A 22,110-nucleotide genomic window follows, 5' to 3' on the forward strand; every position below is an offset into this window, starting at 1 on the left:
GTTTGACTAGGTATTGGTAATGCCACTGTATTGTTGAGTAAATGCTTACCCTTTATGCCTAATTATTTTGCAGAACCATTAATACACAGTCCTCAAATAGTCATCATTTCTATGTATTAGATTTTATTTTATCATCACACTAGATTGTTTGGGGATATTCAGTTCTCCTGAATATCCTTAGGAGATGGCAGCTCCCAGGGCTTGGTCACTTATTCACAACCAAAGAGTTGAAAGGAAGTTGACTGGGTCATGTTTATCAGCATGACCCAGCAAAAGGTATAAACTGTCAATGCCTCATTTTCAAACTAATGGTTAGACTTAACCAGAGTCGGATAACTCCGCAACTGTTTTTGCCCCATAACAGGTATGTGATTATACACATTTATGTCTAACAATTTTGTAAATTTCCAAAATTAAAAAAAAAATTCCCTAGCTTGCTTTCTGTACCTCTCCTACCACAGTAATTAATATCAATTAACAGAGACTTTTAATGAAAATTAATGGCTACTAAGTTTCCATTAGTTACTGACCTCCAAGTACACTAAGCCTGTTCAACATGTAATCTGACACATCTTGATAAGGATTTTGCAAGATCCTTTCACTCTCCTCTGGTGGCAATTCACAGCCAGCTAATCTGGGTGAGATATTAAAAGTGGGACCGTGTACTAGGAGCGCAGACTGCCTGCAGTACAACCATCTGACAAGGCCCCAGTTTTACTGAACTTTAATTTTCTCTGTATTGACAGGGAAGAAAATATACCAGTTCAGGAGACAACAATAAAATGACTAGGAGACAGAAGAGTCTGTCACGTTTTGTAGAGACAGAGGGTTGAAAAGAAAAGAAAAAGAAATGAAATGGAGGTATTTGTAGTGAGGTGGATGGAGTTAGAGTCTGTCATACAGAGTGAAGTAAGTCAGAAAGAAAAACAAATACAGTATGCTAACACATATATATGGAATCTAAGGAAAAAAAAAAAGGTCATGAAGAACGTAGTGACAAGACGGGAATAAAGACACAGACCTACTAGAGAATGGACTTGAGGATATGGGGAGGGGGAGGGTTAAGATGTGACAGGGTGAGAGAGTGGCATGGACATACACACACTACCAAATGTAAAATAGATAGCTAGTGGGAAGCAGCCGCATAGCACAGGGAGATCAGCTCAGTGCTTTGTGACCACCTAGAGGGGTGGGATAGGGAGGGTGGGAGGGAGGGAGATGCAAGAGGGAAGAGATATGGGAACATATGTATATGTATAACTGATTCACTTTGTTATAAAGCAGAAACTAACACACCATTGTAAAGCAATTATACTCCAATAAAGATGTTTAAAAAAAAAAAAAAGAAAGAAAAGAAAGGAGGGAAGGAGGGGATTATTAACCCAGCAGATTCTTTTACAAAATCTAGCAGATTCTTTTACAAGCAGAAAGCAGACGGAGAAGAAGGTAAGAAAACCAGTCTTCCTCCTCCCAATCCCCTTCCTGTAAAAATGCTTATACGTAAAACTGTTTCAACCTAACTTTACTCCTCTAGCTGCCAGGGCATAAACATACACCTGCAGAAGCAGCGGGGAAAAATATTCTCGCTATGTTGTTCCTCTCGTGGAAAAGTAATAAAATCTTTTCACTCCTCCATAAATCTCAAAAAGGGCTACCTCCTATGGGTTTCCAACTGCTAAATGGTAGTGATTATCACTTAACATGCTATATAATGCTCTTTATTTATAATCTCCTTACAACTGTTTTCACAAGAGTTGAGTGAGACAGATTGGAACAGTTAGCTGTTTGCCATTCTCTGAGATTCTAATAAGGTGAAGTGGGTGACATCTCTGCTCAACACCCTAACTTCCAGGCAGTATGGTCCACCTGGAGGAACATAATGAAAATACTCCCAAGCAACATTCTGGCTAAAAAGCTTAAATAAAGACAATGGAAGATGGGAAACTCAACAGATCTAAGATTCACAAATATCCAAAATACAATGACCATATGTGGCAGGTGGTAGGGAAAAGGATGAATGGATTTCAGGTAACATACAACAATTTCAGCAAGTGTGAACTATACTTTACACAGTATATTTTGAGTACCAAAAAAAAACTTTTAAAACCTACTTTAGATCTATAAAACATTCTATTTAAAGGAAACACGTTTCACCCACCATCGTTGATCAAAAATACAGAATAAAAGTATAATTCTATATCCATACTTGATCTAGATTGCAAATTGTTGATCTTTTATAACAAAAGGGCCTTTGCACTTAAAGCAATGCTAAAAATTCCTTCTCATCTGCTTGTCACATTCTGGCCCTAAGAGCACAAAGTTCTGGGGAGGCCATTCTCTAAGAGGAGAGGAGCTACAGCATTCTCAAGTGTGTAGGACTGAGGGCCATTATCTCCTTGACCATCGAGCGGCAAGTAAACCTGAGTGCCTCCGGAGGCTCCCCGCCTGAAGGGAATGTTGCTACCGCTCGCAGAATTGGAAAGGGCAGTTTGCAGCAATGAAAAATAGAAATTTGAAATGAAGAGGAGTCCTGTCTCTCCACCAAGGGCTCTGAAGAGAGCAATTCCAGATGCAGAGATAGGACCTTACTCTTTATTCCCATTTCTTTACCAAGCAGTGACTCTGGATCGTAATGGAGTTTTCTGAGTAGGTTTTCTTATCGCAAACACATAGTGCCGGCTCGAATTGATAAGCTTTCTGATGCTTCTCAGTCCACGGCAGAGGTTCTCCACCAGGGGTGATTCGGTCCCCCAGGGAACACTGGGCAATGTCTGGAGACATTTTGGTTGTCACAACTGGAGGGGAGGGTGCCACTGGCATCCAGTGGGTAGAGACCAGGGATGCAGCTAAACATCCTACAATACACAGGACAGCACCCCCCCAACAAAGAATTCGCTAGACCAAAATGTCAGAGGTACTGACTACATATCTATGCTTCATTTTATTTCTAGATGCCTGATTTTATTAAGGTCATTAATGCAAGGTATAGGTTTTTGAATCCCAGATGATAAAACTTTGCATGATTTAACTTTTTTTCTGTACTTTATTCCACTAAATTCAATACTTAAGTTTTCATGCCTGTTTCTTTTTTTTTTTGTCTGCATTGGGTCCTCGTTGCTGCGCGTGGGCTTTCTCTAGCTGCGGCGAGCGGGGGGGCTACTCTTGGTTGTGGTGTGTGGGCTTCTCATTGTGGTGGCTTCTCTTGTTGTGGAGCACGGGCTCTAGGCGCGCGGGCTTCAGTAGTTGTGGCCTGCAGGCTCTAGAGCGGAGGCTCAGTAGTTGTGGCTCACGGGCTTAGTTGCTCCGCGTCATGTGGGATCTTCCCGGACCAGGGCTCGAACCCGTGTCCCCTGCACCGGCAGGTGGATTCTTAACCACTGCGTCACCAGGGAAGCCCTCATGCCTGTTTCTGAATTGTACATAATTTTTAAAACATAAAATTCTTTGATATTCTAATCTAATTATTAATGTAATGATCAAGTGGAATAGATTGTAAGCACATAATCTGAGGGGGGCGGATAAAAAACAACCAGTGCTAAGGTGGAAAAACCCTGACCTCAGACAAGGTAAGGAGCCTGTTTTTCCAAGAGCCTGAACCTGAAGAAAGTTATGTCAAGTGGGCCTCAGATCTGCAGAACAGGGAGGCCAAACCCTGGAATGCAAAGAGTTAAACACAACCCGGATCCTTTTCCTCGCATCAACATAATAATACCCACCTTTCCTCCAAGGAACTTGAGGGGAAAAAAGGAAATTTTATATATTGCCCTTCGTAAGGACTAAGCTCTGAGACCCAAGAGGCATTCTGAAGAGCAGCCACCCCTCACCTCTTAATTTCTGCATTTTAACTAGAACCAGTATTTTCTAGAGGAAGAATAAAAGCCCAAGTTTCTAAGGATTTGTCCAGATCACCAAGTGATTCAGTTGGGAAGTTAGTCTTAAAATCTAAGTCAATTTTTTCTTAGACTTACCATTTTTTGCATAGTTGACCTGAAAATTTACATTTTAGTATGCACCAACTTTATTAGGTTTCTAAATTCTAATTTTCTTTTACTTTGTCATCTTTTTCCCTAAAGTATTCTCACTCTTGACCTCAATATCTACCCTCGTGCCTTCCTATTAGCACATGGAATACAGCTTAATAATTATTAGCATGTGGAATACAGCTTAATTTTTACCAAAGGTCCAGGATTTAGAATCGACATTTTGAGTACTTGGTTCTTAATGCTTAATGCTTGGTTCAAATTCTTTGGTGATTACTTTCAATTTCATTGCATAGGAAATAGAGGATTTGAGATAAATAAGGTTACATTTCATCAAAATATTTAAAGTGAAAAAGAAAATGTAATAGAAGACAATCTATTAACAAGCAAGGAAAAAGAAGGGAAAAACAAAATAAGCATTTTCCCATCTTTTAATCCAAACTATAAGAATGTTCCTAAAAATGTTTTGTAGGGTATTAACAGGTATTTTACATAAAAGGGTACCAGATCAAGTAAGTCTGGAAAATCGCTCTGTGTCCCGATCCCCACCCACCCTGCAGAGAAATCATTTCACACACTGAGAGATGAAGGCTCCAGAATGTCGCCTAACTTTATCCCATGTTTTCCAAACTTATGAGGACCTCAGAACACTTTGTAGTATAAGCTCTATTAAGTTATCTTATTCCATTTTGTTACCATCTTATTTGAGTTCATTTTAGCAGCTGATCCAAAATCCACCAGCTTGATGTGTCCCATTCGGTCAATGAGGATGTTCTCGGGCTTGATGTCTCTGTAAGAAAATCAAGGCCACAAATTAGTGTTGTCTTCTCCATGCCAATCATCAAGCAACTGCTAACCTAGGATCTTGATTCAGCCAAGGATCTTAGTGTCTGTGGTTTTGCCATACAGACCTCCCTACTGATGGACATACATAATAAGCATTTTGCAAAACAAATGTAAGTAAAAGAATGAGAGGGAAAGAATAGAAGGGAGGGAGGGGAGAAAGAGAGGGAGGAAGGAGAAGGGAAGCAGAGAAGGAAAGGGAACAAAATAAATGTTATTAGATGGATTATTTCTCCTCGAGATACACATTTTACCTCAGGAGAACTAAGGCCACAAAAAGCTAGGGGATGTTCCCAAGGCCATGTGGCTAGTCAATGGAAAAACTGAGACACTATTCAGGATTTTGCGGTTCCTGGTCTAACCATCATTCCATTCCCACAACATTCTCAGATGCTCGTAAAACACTAGCTGAGAGAAGATGTAAAGAAACACTTTTCAGCTGAGGATGCGGGGGCACACCTTTGTCAATTACTAACAGGCAAGGTCAGAAGTACAACTACACGGTCTTCTGTTCCTCCGGGGTACGCTGCTTCCTTGCGCAAATCAAATTCAGTTTTCCTACCACAGCACCCAGAGAACCCATGCAAGAGTTCCCGGTCTTATTAGGCGCATTGACAGATCTTACCAGCAAACATGAGAATGTTACAATTTTAGATCTATTTCACTGTTGAGTGGGTAAACTGAAACATCTGCCATTTTGGAAAATTTGCTTTCAGTCAATTATGGTGAAGATGGGCTAAAAATTGGATGAAGCATTATTTTGATGCTGAAATCATTCACTCTATTTTAGGAACTCTTAGGTGATACAGACAAATCCCCAGTCAACTATCAGAGAGCCTCACTTACCGATGTACATATCCCATCTGATGAACGCTGTGAACAGCCAAAATGAGTTCAGCTAGGTAAAACTGAATCATATTTTCATCTAACTGGTCCTCATATCTGTTCAAAAGTGACAGCAAATCCCCTCCAGGCTGATATTCCATGACCTGAATAGAATGCCAAAGTTATTAATTCTTCATACACACAAAAAAGGGGGAATGTTCTCAATTAGATCCTCGAATACTGCCTGACATGTTTTATTACAATGTCTCCACAAAGCAATGAAGATGTGTGAGACATATTGTAAGCCATGTAGGACGAGGTCCCTGCCCTAAGGAAATTACACCCGTTACCCAAGAGAATCAATACAATGAAAGATGAATCCTAAACACCATGTGCAATGTTTGCAAGGCAAGCTTGAAAAGTTGAATTAAATCCACCCACTCACCCACCCACCCAAGTCGACACCCCAGACATTCCCTGGGATTAGGTACATAGCATAGATGGAAATTCCTGGAGGGCAAGAAACCCTCTTGCATCCTTTCTGCATTTCCCTCAGCCCCCAGCAGAATATAGGAGATGGGCAATAAACATGATACAATCATTTCCTTAAACAGTCAGTGTGGAAGGCAACCTGACCGTCTCTGTTAAAAATTTTAAGTGTGAACATATACCCTCTGAACCAGTAGTTCTGCTTCCGATGATTTATTTTACAGGAACTTACCATAGTTTGTAGATAGACAGATAAAGAGATTCACTGAAGCATTGTTTGTAACGTGGGAAAAAGAAACCCTGGAAATCACCCAAATAGCCGTCATTAAGAGACTGCTAAAATATGATTTATCTAAACAATGGGACAAGAGGCAGATATTAAAAATGAATGGACTCGATCTATTCATTCTGCCATGGAAAACCATCTATGATGATATAAACTGATGCCCTAAAGAGGATACAGTAAAACTCCTCTTTTGTGATTAAAAAAACATATATTACATTTGTTAGTATATACATAAGGGAAAAAACCTGGAAGAATATAAAGTACAGCCTCAGGGAAAATGTTTGATTAGCAAAAAAAAGTCTTCTACCCCAAGAAACTGAAATCCTTCCTCCTTCTGATGATAACCGGGGGTGACATTACTGAGTCGACACGAGGCTTGGAGGTTCATCTGCCCAAGAGGCTTCAAATCTCAGCCCGGTGATTTCACCTCTCTGCCTCTCAGTTTCGTCCTCTGTAAAATGGGGATAAGACTGAGTCCCTCGCAATGCTGTGCCTGGCGCCCACGAGATCCTCCACTGCTGTTCGAGTCCTCTCCTTTCCCTGAATTCACGGCACCATCCTCTCCGCTCTGGCTGGGAGAAGATGGGACCCATTTTGACCGTCTTTGCAACCGTGTCAACCCCTCCTGTCCTTTGCTCTGATTTCTCATTTTAAAGTGTGGCTCATAGCCACACTTTAAATGTCTTTTATTTTAAGTTGTCTCAAACCCTTTCTGGAAAGAGGCAAGATTCAAATAAAAGTCTTTTTAAAAAAAACACTAAATCTCTCAAACCACTGCATTCCAGAAGCCAACTCTGGGATGTGAATTCTCTTCATCCTCCTCCAAACTTCTGTTTGCTTTCAGTCCAGAATTAGAAGAAAGTTCCAGTCAAGTAAGACATGGAGCAACTGCACATGTCCCCAGAGGCCCCAGGCTGGTCCAGTAAAGACTCTGCCCAGCACCAGGTCAACCCCACACCGGGGACTCCGGGAGGGGCCAGTGACTTGCATGTCCTCCCCAAGGGCCCCTCGTCACCTGGCATCTTACACGTAGCACATACTCAAGCAGATACTGGACAATTTGATCTAAGGTTCCATTTGCATTGCAATTGCTAGAAAAAAAAAACTGATTTATGAACTAACACGAACAGCAGCACTGAGAAGGGGCAGCAGCTGAAATGCAGACTTTATTTTCCCCAAAGTCTTGGCAGACGTAAGCTGCTCGTCCCGGTCCTCAAAGAGCCAGCAGGAGGCACCTGGCTGCCTGCAGCTCACCCACGTGTCCCAGCCTGGGTCTCCACAGGCCCTGGGTACACAGGTGAATGCTAATTTTTTATGTCTGTTTTAAATATATATTGGCATTAAAAAGGTCTTAAATATCCACACACACAAAAAAAATTCGCACATAATAACGGAAGTACTCATGCTTTTAGAACCAAAATGTCTTAAAATATAATAAGAACAATGCATATTTATGACGACATGTTGCAGTTATAAATTTTCTAATCGGGCTCTATTAAAGATGTGAAAAAAATAGAAGGGCTTGCGAGTTTAAGGCTGAGAAAATCGAACATGTAGCAGCTGCTGGCCACTTTTAAGAGCTCACGAACGGACCACTATTTACACTTAGCGGTGACTCCTGAAGATTCTATTTGTAATGACTAGTGAAAAATAGTTCAGAAAATCAGAGCCATCTCTTCGAAAGGCAAAAAGATACATATTCTCTGCTCCTATTCAGAAGATCCAAATTCCTAAGCTGAAAATCCCCGCCCAAACTAGATTAGTCTTTTCTACTGGTCAAACAACTTTCCATTTCTTCAAAAGCGCTCATTAATAAGCAACAAAAATGACAACAGCTGCTAGGCAGCATGCTCTGCAACATGAGGTCAAGAAAGATGTACTAAATGACAAACCTCCTTATCAAAGAACCTAATCAAACTTGACCCACCAACAAGATTCTAGATTACCATACTGCAAATTCCAATCGTACACCATTAGGAGAATTTAGTTCGGGCATTTACTGGGTAAATTTAGCTACCCCAAGATGTTACCCCATCCCCAAACTATCTTACCGGGGTACAGTCACTCATCCTGGGATGAACGGAGCCCAAGGGAAGATAGCTTGTGTGTGGTCAAGCCAAGTTTCATCAATCTTGCTGTTGAGGCTAAAGAAATAATAAAGAACCAGGACTTGGACACTTTCAGAAAACACTTTTGCACTTTCAAAAATGGTACCAAATCAAGAGGCTCCAGAAAAGGGAATCCTTCTACACTGTTGGTGGGAATGTAAGTTGGTGCAGCCACTATGGAAAACAGTAGGAAGGCTCCTCAGAAAACTGAAAATAGAGCTACCATATGATCCAGCAATCCCACTCCTTGGCATATACCCGGACAAAACTCTAATTCAAAAAGATACATGCACCCCTATGTTCAGAGCAACACTATTCACAATAGCCAAGATATGGAAACAAGCTAAATGTCTGTCGACAGATAAATGGACAAAGAAGATGTAGTATATAAATGCAATGGAATCCTACTCAGCCATAAAAAAGAACGAAATAATGCCATTTGCAGCAACATGGATGCAAGTAGAGATTATCATACCAAGTGAAGTAAGTCAGAAAGAGAAAGACAAATACCACATGATATCACTTACACGTGGAATCTAAAATGTGACACAAATAAACCTATCTACGCAACAGAAAGAGAATCACAAACATAGAGAACAGACTGGTAGTTGCCAAGGGGGAGGGGGTGGGGGGAAGGATGGAGTGGGAGGTTGGGTTTGGCAGATGTAAGCTTTTATATATAGAATGGATAAACAACAAGGTCCTACTGTATGGCACAGGGAACTACATTCAATATCTTATGATAAATCATAATGGAAAAGAATATGAAAAAAAGAATATATATATATATGTATAACTGAATCACTTGGCTGTACAGCAGAAATGAACACAACATTGTAAATCAACTGTACTTCATTTAAAAAAAAAAAAAAAAAGAGGCTCCAAAAGCATCATCAAGTCACAAAGTAAGAGTTTTCAAGTCTTCATACCAGATGACATGCTGTAAACCAAAGACCAGGGTCAGCAGAACCGATGAACAAATTAGACCAAAGTCACCACCCAGGCTGTGCCAGACCGTCCATTCACAGCATTTGGATTTGCCCCCAAAAATGACTCCACGCCTGATTTTTACTATTCAGAGATGCCCAGGGAGGCAATGTTCCCCCCAGAAATGTGGCTCCTAACCCAAGAAAACTGGCAAGTCCTCTAGGGCAGAGCTTCTCAAACCTGCCTGCACACCAGAATCACCTGGGGAGGCACTTTTTTTAAATGGATAAAACACATTCATCCACATAAATATGTGAGTGCCTATTATGTGCCAGGCACTATTCCAGATATCAGGAAAATAGCAGGGACTAAAATAGACAAAAATCCCTGCCTTCGTGGAACTGTAATTCTAGTAGAATGAAAAAGAATTGGAAAAAAAAAAAAAAAGAATTCAGCAGTATGAAAGGAAAAAGTATGTCTCTTCCTCATCCCAACCATTCAGGGAGCTTGCTAAAAACGTGGCGTCCACGGACCAACCCCAGACTTCATGGACAAGCTCCAGGGGTGGGGTCCAGGAATCTGCGTTTTTAAAGAGCTACTGGGGTGATTCTGATGCAGCCAACCCAGAACTTATTTTTTTAAATGTTTTCATTTATTAGTTTCTTTTTTTGTTTGTTTTTGGTTTTTTTTGGTCCACTCTGCACGGCATGCGGGATCTTCGTTCCCCGACCAGGGATGAAACCCGTGCCCCCTGCAGTGGAAGCTCGGAGTCCTAACCATCCTAACCACTGGACCGCCAGGGAAGTCCCCACCCGGCACTGTATTGAGACCCGATGCTGATGAGGCTGTGGAGGCATCACGGGTCCTTACCCCAACTAACTGACACGCTTCTACAGCAGAGGCGCTCCGGTATGAAGCCTGGCTTTAATACACCCCTCACTTCTGCTGCTTACATTTTTCCAGTGACTTCCTGGAGCCATTCTGCGTATCAAGACAAGATCACTGGCAACAAAGGGCTGGAACATAACCAGTCCATGAGCACTGAAGCTACGAGCCTGCATCCTTGCAAGGACGGGAGATGTCCCTGCAGGCCACCCCAAGAGTGATCACCAAGGCATGGTAATCAGAGACCAGGGAGGTGAGAAGACAGAAAACAGCCCTACAGTGTAACAGCCCTGAACAATGTGACAACCCTGCAGATGGCAGAGAAAGCACAGCAGCTGACAGACCAGCCTGGCTTGGAGTATAATGGACTTGCTCTTTTAAAGCAAAGACGGTCCGGCCAACAGAGACAGACCCTTCTGATGGCAGCAGCTGCAGATGCTAATTAAAGGGCAAATCTTACATGTGTTCGGTTTGGAAGAAGCGGCAGCTTCTCTGCTGGTGTTTGCATCTATACCCCGAGTGCTGGGATGGCAATTCCCACCAGTTGTGTTGTGTCTGGAACAAAGGATAAATGTGTGTATTTGTTGTGTGTGCGCGTGCATGCACATACACACGCATGCTTGCATGTATGTGTGTGCGTATCGGGGTAGATATGCAACAGCTCTTTAGCGTTCTATCCCAATTCGCATACTGGCGTCATCAGAGGCGTACTGTGCTGGCCACCTCTTAGAAACGTGTCCTTGAAATGCCTGCACTACAATCAGCATGACTGAAAGTGCCATGAAAATGTAAGGATGTTACTGGCATCATTACCCACCCTGCCCAGTCTTCCTGATCTTTGGCACGGGGGAGGAGGGAATGGATACTCCAAGCAGAGTGGCCCCTGGCACAAACCCTAAATTATTCTGTTTGAAGGGCAAGGTGACCAGGAGAAAAAGAGAGAAGGCCCTTTATTTCAGAAAATACGAATCCCAGCCTGAGTCATCCTTCTATTCAAAAAAATCCTCATTGAGCATCAAATCATCCAGAGTCTTGGCAAGAAATAGCACACTCAAACTAGGTAACTGAGGACATTAATTGAGGAAAGGGCTATTTGTAAAGGTGTGGGTGAGGTTAAAGGAAATGAACACGGGATGCTGAGGCACCCCGGGACTAGTAACAGCGGGGGAGTAGGTACCATTCGTTGGCCTGAGAGGGCAAGGAAAGGGGTCTCAGGTGTGCACACTATTACTGCAGAAACAGAAGCAAGAAGCAGTAACCAGAAACTAGCTACGGCTACAGGACAATGGTTCTCCAAGTGGCGTCTCCAGACCAGCAGCAGCGGCATCACCTGGGAACTGGTCAGAAATGCAAATTCCTGGGCCCCACCTCCACCCCCACCGGATCAGCAACTCTGAAGGTGGGCCAGGCAAACAGGGACAACGTACGAAAACTGTAGCCCCCAAAACGGTGGGGCTCTAAGTGCACTCACTGGAGGGGGACTTCCCTGGTGGTCCCGTGGGTAAGACTCCGCGCTCCCAATGCAGCGGGCCCAGGTTCCATCCCCGGTCAGGGAAATAGATCCTGAACGCATGTCACAACTAAGAGTCTGCATGCCACAACTAAGAAGCCCACATGCCACAACGAAGATCCCGCATGCCGCAACAAAGACCGGCACAGCCAAAATAAATAAATAAATATTTTTAAACAAATAAATAAATAAATGCACTCACTTGAAATATGCCTCAAAAGACCAACACAAAAAAACAAATACTTCAAAGGCACTGATAATTCAAAGAACACCCTGAGGCAATGACACACTCAGCAACTGAATTGGAGTCAATAACACGTATTAATATTTCATTTCACCAATGAGAAAATTGAAGCCGGAAAGGCCAATGACTCCAGAGAGACCAAGCAAGGTACAGGAATAAAACAAGAACCTATACTCTAAGTAACAGCTTCCTTCTGATGGGCAGCTGGCTTGTGAAGCAGCCAACACTGGTGAGTTTTGAGACATGCCTGAAAACTGGATCATCTTACCCAAGAGATCAAAACAGCACGTCTCGCTGTCACAATGATCATAAGCTGCTGTATTTCACTAAAACAAAAAACAATGAAGTTTTATTCGTTAACTCTCTCCCACCCTCAACGACAGCAGAGACTGGTGATCACACAGGCCATGGGGTCACTGCCTAGAAAAAGTCCACCTCCAAATGACTCCTACATAGGAAGGGAAGTATCCATGAAATTGCATGACTGTGGTTGAAAGCAAGACAGGAAATAGAACCACAGTTGTGTTAGAAACAGTTTTAGATGTGTCAGGATAAATGTAATAAGGAAGACCACCAGAGGTGGAGCTGGGGGCCTGGCATCTAACCCCATCTGTTATCTACAGAAGTAGCTGTTTTAACCTCTGTGCCAGACTCTAACTTATCCCCCCAATACATTCTTCCCTTCTCCCACAGTAATAAGAATTTTAGCTGGATATAGGCCATGCAGCGAGACAGTACAGACACGTACACATGTGACGAAGTTCTGGTCAACAAGATGTGAGAGGAAGTGATGTGTCTCACCTCCACATCATCCGGTGCAGAAGGAATTTGCTTCCTCTGCCTTTCTGCTCTTTTCTCCTCCCAGCCACGTGCAACACACACATGAAATGGCCCAACTTCAAGCATGTCAAAAAGGACAACATCCTAAAGCACAGGAAGCCACAGGAGGGAACCATCACATATGACAGGGTGGCCCCACCCTGCTGGGGGTCTCTCTGTTACATGACCTTAGGCTATACCTTAACTAATACATCCCTGTGTGCAACTGGGGGAAAAAACTTTGGGAATGAACAGAGGGAAGCTGATGTAAGGTCCCAGAAGGGAAAGGAGACTCGTGAGGCAGTAACAGGCTCAGAGCATGGGCAGACTGAAAAGATCCACAGTATGAAAAATATCAGCACAAAGCCAGGAAGCTTTACGAATCTCACAAAGAATTTAGCTACAACAATACTACAAGTGGTGAGTTGCAGAACAATGTTTTCTTTGTAGAGATCAGCTCCTTCATGGAAGGACACTGGGGAAGGCATCTGTTAAACAGAATTGAACAGATTTCATCATGAACCAGATCAACAAAGTACTACTTCCGTGGGCCACCTGCTAGAATACACGACTCGCCTTGTTATATGGAACCAGACGTTGACGGACCTTGCTATGATTTTCTGTAGCAAAAACTGGAAAGCCACACTCATTGGTATGCAACTATGGTATGGGCAATTTTTAACCATCAAAACTCAAAAGGATCCAAGTTCAATTTCCTTGCACTGCAATCCAAATTTTAAAAATCTCACTGGGTCTGCCTTCAATTACATACTTGGAGAGCAAAACTCACACTATTAACATAATACAATTTCCATAATACCTTGAGTACATTTGTATGTAAATCAAATTTCTATGAAATTAATCATGCATTCACCCAATAAATATGTCTTAAGCAATAACCTGGGGAAGCTCTACTGGAAGCAAGGGAGAAATCGTCACTCTCCTGGTGGAGAGAGTAGCCTGGTGGAGGCAACCGCCCCCCATTCACGAAGTGGAAGTACAGGCTGCTCTGAGCGCACAGCAGAAGGGAGCCCCTCCCACGGCAGAAGATCCGGGAAGGGTTTCTGGAGGAAGTCACATCTGTCCCAAGCCCAGAAGGAGAAATGAGAGTTAGCCAGGTAAACGTGGAAAGAGGGGAGAGTGCGGAGAAAGGTCAGAGGCAAGTTCAAAGAACCAAAGGAAGCTCAGGGTGAACGTAAAGTGAAAGGAGAGAGACGTGAGCATTGAGGCTGGAGGCGTCTGAGGAAAAGGCCTTGTAAACCACATGGAAGAGTCTGGACTTCATCCAGGGGTCAGCAGGGAGTCTTGAAGGGTTTTAACAGCGCGATGGCTTGGCTGCAGTGTGGAGAAGACCTAGGGGAAAAGCAAGACAGATGGCAGGAAGAACACTTAGGAGGCTGTTGCAGGAATGCGGGCAAAGGAAGATGGCGGCCTGCACTCCCACAGTAAAAACAGCACTGGAGAGAAGAGATCGCATCGAGAAATACACAGGAAGTGGAATCCTATTTCTTTCATTGATTTTTAAATTTTTAATTTATTTTTAATTGAAGTATAGTTGATTTACAATGATTCGGGTGTACAACGGGGTGATTCAGTTCATATACATATATATATATATATATATATATATATATATATATATATATATTCTTTTTCAGATTATTTTCCATTATAGGTTATTACAAGATACTGAATATAGTTCCCTGTGCTATACAATAGGTCCTCGTTGTTTATCTATTTTATACATAGTATTGTGTATCTGTTAATCCTAAATTCCCAATTTATCCCTCCTCCCCTTTCCCCTTTGGTAACCATAACTTTGTTTCCTAAGTTTGTGAGTCTATTTCTGTTTTGTAAATAAGTTCATTTGTACCATTTTTTTAGATTCCACATGTAAGTGATATCATATGGAATTTGTCTTTCTCTGTCTGACTTACTGCACTTAGTGTGATCATCTCTAGGTCCATCCATGTTGCTGCAAGTGGAATTATTTCATTCTTTTTTATGGCTGAGTAATATTCCATTGTACATATGTACTGCATCTTCTTTATCCATACCTCTGTCAGTGGACATTTAGGTTGCTTCCATGTCCTGGTTATTGTAAATAGTGCTGCTATGTCATTGATTTTAAATGTATCTTTGAAATAAATAAATAAATAAATAAATAAAAGGTATCTTTGGGGACTTCCCTGGTGGCTCAGTGGTTAAGAACCCGCCTGCCAATGCAGGGGACATGGGTTCGATCCCTAGTCCAGGAAGATCCCACATACTGTGGAGCAACTAAGTCCATACGCCACAACTACTGAGCCTACACCTTAGAGCCCACGACCCACAACTACTGAACCTGTGCACCACAACTACTGAGCCCATGTGCTGCAACTACTGAAGCCCGCGTGCCTAGAGCCCATGCTCCGCAACAAGAGAAGCCACCACAACGAGAAGCCCGTGCACCGCAACGAAGAGCAGCCCCCTCTCACTGCAACTAGAGAAAGCCCAGACGCAGCAACAAAGACACAACGCAGCCAAAAATAAAAATAAAATCAATAAAATAAAATCAATCATATTAAAAAGAAAGAAAGAAAGAATGTATCTTCAATTAAACAACAATTGCATTACAAATTAATGTTTAACTGCCAGGGGAGTTTACTACGATTTGTGTTTCCCCAAACCGCAAAGGTTCAATGATCTAGAGGCACAGTGGAATTTCAGTATTACAACGCAAATACAGACGTACAGTGCCCTTATCCTGCCACAGGCAGAATGTGTCTCCAGATTCAGAAATATTCAGATTTTAGGAGGGCACAATGTTGCACATGCTTTGTATTATGCAACACCCTGGGATATCACCCTGTAATCAAACATATTCATAACTTGCAGCAAAATGGATGAACAGTCACACTAAAGGGAATGAATAAGAGTTCGGGTCAGGTTTTGCTATAGAGCTCAAGTCAGGTCTTGCTGCCAAATAAGTAATAAAATAACTTGAGGTTTTCCAGAGTACTGGGTATTTCAGAATTGCAGACAAGAGATGGTGGATCTATCATCATACCTTAATTCCTATGCTAAGTTTGGATTTTTCATATGAAAACAGTACCCTTAGCAAGCATTTTATTCCAAAGTACTGGAAAAGAGAATGCAGGCAAGGAAATAATTACAAGACCCCATTGGTAATACCCAATTGAGCTACTTAAGAAGGGTATAAAAATCTCCTTGCAGCCAGGTATCAAGGTGCTGAGGCAACCAGAATACAAGAAAACACTCGTTTTGAGAACAGTCCCATTTCCCAAGATGGTGGGTGGAAAAACTGAGAAGACCACCCTAAGCTAAGGATGCCAATGCCAGTGTCAAGATCCAGAGGGAAGCCCCACAGCCCAAAGACCCAAAACAGGAAGCCCCCTGCAGATGGAAGCCTGTCCTAGCAGAGGAATGGCAGATATTCCCAATCTACAAGGTATTCCAGAAAAGTTATATCCAAGCAGAAGTCCACAGCAGTCAAATCCACAATTAAGAAAAAGAAAGAGATGGTCCTTACCACTGTGACAAGGCCAATTGGTATGGATAAAAAGGGTGACACCGAAGAGTTTAAAATTCTCAAAATGCCCAAATATCACCCTCCTAGAGATATGCTTTGAAAACTGTTGAGCAGCGGGGGAAAAAAACCAACTACAATCAACATGAAAAAAACTACGAGTGTTGCTCCTAGGGCCCCACTGATCATCCTCACTGGCCACCCCGGAGACAAGCAGAGGGTGGCTTCCCTGCAGTAACTGAGCAGGAGCTTGCCACTTGGGACTGGACCGCTAGCCCTCACTCACCTGAGTTCCTTTACGTAGGACGCTCAGAATCTGCCATCACCTCTACCAAAACTGACCATCATGGTGTGAAAGTCCCAAAGCACCTCAACAGTGCTACTTTTATGAAGAAGAAGCTGCATGAGATTGGACCAAATCTCATCAGAGAATCTCATCAGCGATTCTCAAGAAGCTGCATGAGATTGGATCAAAAAGGTTGAGCTCTTCGACTCAGAGGAAGAGAACGGTAAGATTTCAGAGCAGAGCAAAAGGCAGACCAGAAAACTGTGGAGTCTCAACTTCTGCCAAAAACCAGAGCCCTTCCTAGCTCCAGGATGGTCTGTGTGCTGTGTGGGCTCAAAAACTAACATTATGCTCACACGCTGGTGTTCTATATCATTTGCAGAGCTCTAGTTAAAATGTCCAAAACAACAAACAAACAAACAAAGAGCCTGCTGTGTCAAGGGAATTACTTTTCTGAAGGCTAACGAATAAATCTGTTAATACACCCAAATACAAGGTGCTCCGCAAGACACAGAGAGCACAAGACAAATATTATGTATGCAGCAAATGTCCTAGAACACCAGTGAGCCTAGAAACACACCAAGGTCATTAGTAAAGGTCAGGGCTCCAAGCCCCAGGTGTCAAGGAAGGAAAGCTTCCAAGACAATATTCAAGGAAAGGAAGTTTCAGGACATAGAGACCACAGTTGTGTTGTTGATTCTGAAGGAGCACTTGGTCAGCGCAAGGCCGGTCTCCCAGTGCATCTGTGTGAGAATGTCCTTGCTCAGAAGGCTGGGTAAGGCTAGGGTCCAAGGCAAATAAACTGTTTATTCCAGGGCAGAAATAAAGGTGGTAAAGTCCCCCCAAAATGCCCAGTGGAGGTTCAAGACAAATAGGAATCCGTCTCTCTCTTACCCTTTTCTCTGACGTGAGCTTTACAAAAGTTTATCTCCATTCAATGTAATAGGATAGTCTTGTTTTAAGGGCTGAATCAAGAACAAAAGTTGTTTTTAGGATATCTTTTTAATTTTAGGAATCTAAACCCCCAAGAACCTAAACAAGTCCCCAAAATGAATTTTAGCATTCTGTAAGTTATGCTACATGCACATCAGGAAAAACCATGGCATTGCTCGAAAGAATGAAGCAGATCTGCACGTACTGACATGGAAAGATGTCAGGGACAAATTGTTCAATGCAAAAAGCAAGCTGAAGAGCAAAGTAGACAGTAATATACCACTTTTGTAAAACAAACTATATACATGTGTTACACGCATAGACATAGAAATATTTTTTCCACAAGGCATGGTTAAGGGCCAGAAAGAACATACACAACCATTAACATTTGTTTCCTTGGGGAAAGGGATTAGAAAGAAAGGTACAGCATGTTCCCTTCTATTTCATACATTTCTGCAGCATTTGCATTTTCTTATAGTAACTATGCATTATCTCAATTTTTAAAATTTAAAGTAAGATTCTGTTAAAGGAAATAGCAGACTATTCTCAAATAAATGACTTCTCCTTATTGCTCTTTGAGCCACAGCTACAATATCCAGCAATAAATGAGGCTCTTTCTAAATGGGTTAGTTCTTCCTCTTTAAGACAAGAAGAACAGGAAGACACCTGAAAGTCAGGAAAGCATGAGAAATAATGAGAGGTGTCGTGGGCCACGTGGGCAAGAACCACATTGAATTCCACAGCTGTATTCTCTGATTATCGCAACACCAGGCTAATTCTAGAGAGATGGAAAGACTCACCAGATAAACATTATTTTTGTCCTGAAAGGCATACTGTAACTGGGGGATCCAAGGGCTTGTGCTCCGAGATAATATGTTCTGTTCTTCCTCAAAATATGAAACCTAGGGGGAAAAGAAACTGTTTAGACAATTATAAAGAACTAAGTGTGACGGGGAAAATGCCCTTTGCTTAAACTGATAATTCTAGTTTTGTTTTTTTTTTTAAAAAGCCATCACTTAGCCCAACATTCCACAAATCTCATTCTTCTGCCTACTTTGCTCACCATTTTTGCCAGATCCATAAAATATGTGTCCAATTATTTACTTAACGTCTTTCTTTAAAGTCAACTCACTACTTTTAAATCTAAATCTCTTTCTCTTTACCTTCCCTTCCTGAGCAATTCAGTCCTAAAGCCATCAGATGGAGAAGAATCACCAGGTAAGCATCCATGACAGGTGGCAAGGAGAGCCACGGTGGCCCAGAACAGGGTGACTGGTCCAAGCAGGGTGAGGAAGGTCATCACGTGTAGGGATGGCCTTGAGCAGGGCATCTGAACCTACCACGGGGAGGGGGCAGCAGCAAAGACAGTAGATTGGATGGACACAGGTGCATAAAATAAGTAAAAAATATTAAGGGTGATACCAGAGGAGAGAGTTACAAACATGGAAAGTGTGAGAATCACAATGAACCTTGTGAAGCTGGATTGGACTTGGAAGTGTTGATGTGAACACATGGTTTTCAACATATAGAGATAGATACAGAAATAAACAGAGATGTAAATGTGTGTGTGTGTGTGTGAACGTAGGTATACTGCATACATGTACATGTATTCCCTGGCTTTGTCCACTGAAAGGTGTCTGGGAGCAATGACATCCCAATAGCAATCAGAACACCTAGTGCCCAGATCGTGTCCTCTAAATACCATTTTCCACTTAAAAACAAAACAAAACAAAAAAACAGAGGTCCTTGGAGAAATGACTGATTGCAGGTCTGGGGCAGGTAAAGTAAAAGTGTAAGAGCCTGAACATCTTGCTGTATCAGAAAGCAGCACAGAACTCAAAGATCTGGAATATGTCAAAAGGGCACAAAAGCCAACCTGAAGAGATTCTTTTTTTTTTAATTTAATTTTATTTATTTTTTATACAGCAGGTTCTTATTAGTTATCTATTTTATACATATTAGTATATATATGTCAATCCCAATCTCCCAATTCATCCCACCACCACCACCACCACCGCCACCTTCCCCCCTTGGTGTCCATACGCTTGTTCTCTACATCTGTGTCTCTATTTCTGCCTTGCAAACCAGTTCATCTGTACCATTTTTCTAGATTCCACATATATGCATTAATATACGATATTTGTTTTTCTCTTTCTGACTTACTTCACTCTGTATGACAGTCTCTAGGTCCATCCAAGTCTCTACAAATGACCCAATTTGTTCCTTTTTATGGCTGAGTAATACTCCATTGTATATATGTACCACATCTTCTTTATCCATTTGTCTGTAGATGGGCATTTAGGTTGCTTCCATGACCTGGCTATTGTAAATAGTGCTGCAATGAACATTGGGATGCCTGTGTCTTTTTGAATTATAGTTTTCTCTGGGTGTATGCCCAGGAGTGGGATTGCTGGATCATATGGTAATTCTATTTTTAGTATTTTTTTTTAAATTTTATTTATTTATTTATTTATTTTTTTAATTTTTTTTTTGGCTGCCATTGGGTCTTCGTTGCTGCGCGCGGGCTTTCTCTAGTTGCAGCAAGCAGGGGCTACTCTTTGTGGCGGTGCTCAGGTTTCTCATTGTGGTGGCTTCTCTTGTTGTGAAGCACAGGCTCTAGACGCGTGGGCTTCATTAGTTGCAGCACGCAGGCTCCGTAGTTGTGGCTCACAGGCTCTAGAGCACAGGTTTAGTAGTTATGGCACATGGGCTTAGTTGCTCCGTGGCATGTGGGATCTTCTCAGACCAGGGCTCAAACCCATGTCCCCTGCATTGGCAGGCAGATTCTTAACCACTGTGCCACCAGGGAAGCCCTATTTTTAGTTTTTTAAGGAACCTCCATACTGTTCTCCATAGTGGCTGTATCAATTTACTTTCCCACCAACAGTGCAAGAGGGTTCCCTTTTCTCTCATTGGCCAACTTGGGGACAATTTGAATATAAAAATATATTATGACAGGAATGGATTGTAACTCACTGACAGGAAAATGCAAGTCAATACAGATATAAATAAATTAATGGATTGAAAGTTTTATGAGAAATAGGTATTTCCATAATTTGAAAGTATCTCCTTCCAAAATATATGTATGTAATTACAAAGAGGAAAGGAGTAACTCCACAGTGGAGAAGTGTGGCAGATACCTAAGTGACATCCTCAGGAATTTGACAAAGTGAAATTGAGACTCACCTGTTGGGATGCAATGAGAGGAACAGAGCATCCTGTCTGCGATAATCCTGCCTGAACCTGAATCTCAGCATGAGCAACATCAGACAAATCTAAATTTTACCAAATAACTGGCCTATAATCTTCAGAATCGCCAAGGTCATGAGAGTCCGGGAGAAATTAAGGGACTGTTCCAGACTGAAAAGACTAGAGGGACAGGACAACGAAATGCCACGTGTGATCCTGAAGTGAATCCTTTTGTTCTAAAAGACCATGGAACAAACTGGTGAACCCTGAGTGGGGCCTGAGGGTTAGATGGTGGTAATTTTATCATGGTTGATTTCCTGATTTTGATGGTTGTGTTGTCATTCATGGGAAAACGTCCTTATTATAGGAAATGTACTCTGAAGTGCCTGGAGATAATGGGGCATCGGGTTGGCGAGTGATTTTCAAATGGTTCAGGAAAAGAAAGCTGTTGATACTATATGTGATAGTTGTGTGTGTCAACTTGGCTAGGCTCTAGCACCCAGTCACTCAAGCAAACACTAATCTAGGTGTTGCCGTGAGGCTATTGTGTAGGCGGTGGTTAATTTAGTAAAGGAGGTTATGCTTGATAATTTAGGTGTGCCTCATCCAATCAGTTGAAAGGTCTTAAGAACAAAACTGAGGCTTCCCTGAGAAAGAAGAAATTCTGCCTCAAGACTGCATCACCAGCTTCTGCCCGAGAGTTTCCAGCCTATTGACCTGCCCTACAGATTTCAGCCTTCCTAACGCCCACAGTCAGGTAAGTCATACACATATGCGTATGTATGTATAGTCAATGTGTACATGTATGTATAGTCAATGTGTATAGATAGCATGTATCATATATATATACTGTAGAACCTTGACTGACACACTGTACTTGCAACTTTTGTATAAACTTGTGACTGCTTCCAAGTAATTTAATTTTAAATACACCTTCTTCCATTTCGTTCTAACAGTAACATCTGTCAAAGTGCCAGGTTTTGATATGCCAGTTAATATTAAACTATTAAATGTTTTAAAATAGTTCTGTCCGTGTACTGCCCAAAATCATCATGCACACCACCAGTTTAACCTCTAACACATCTGGGAAACACCAATCCAACCCCCGAAATCTACCGTGTGGGATTTGCTGATCCTTCTCTTTTCCTGGCACATAAAAAGTGTTCAGTGAAGGCTGGCTGAATGGAAGGGTCTACATCTTCACTTACTTATCATCGACGCCTCGTCTGACCCCTGAAGCGTCTATTAAAACAAATT

At 42.0% G+C, this 22,110-nt stretch overlaps 1 protein-coding gene across 1 annotated transcript in view; it reads right to left on the reverse strand.

The window, feature by feature from the left end:
• The window catches only part of CIT (citron rho-interacting serine/threonine kinase), a 164,514-nt gene that overhangs the window by 124,982 nt on the left and 17,422 nt on the right, over window positions 1–22,110 (reverse strand). The window contains 3 exon segments of the mRNA XM_082417032.1: window positions 4,677–4,770; window positions 5,670–5,812; window positions 18,465–18,566. Coding sequence (XP_082273158.1) covers window positions 4,677–4,770; window positions 5,670–5,812; window positions 18,465–18,566 — 339 coding nt within the window.

Source organism: Balaenoptera physalus (genome assembly GCF_965194825.1).
Source record: "Balaenoptera physalus genome assembly, chromosome: 12".
NCBI lineage: Eukaryota > Metazoa > Chordata > Mammalia > Artiodactyla > Balaenopteridae > Balaenoptera > Balaenoptera physalus.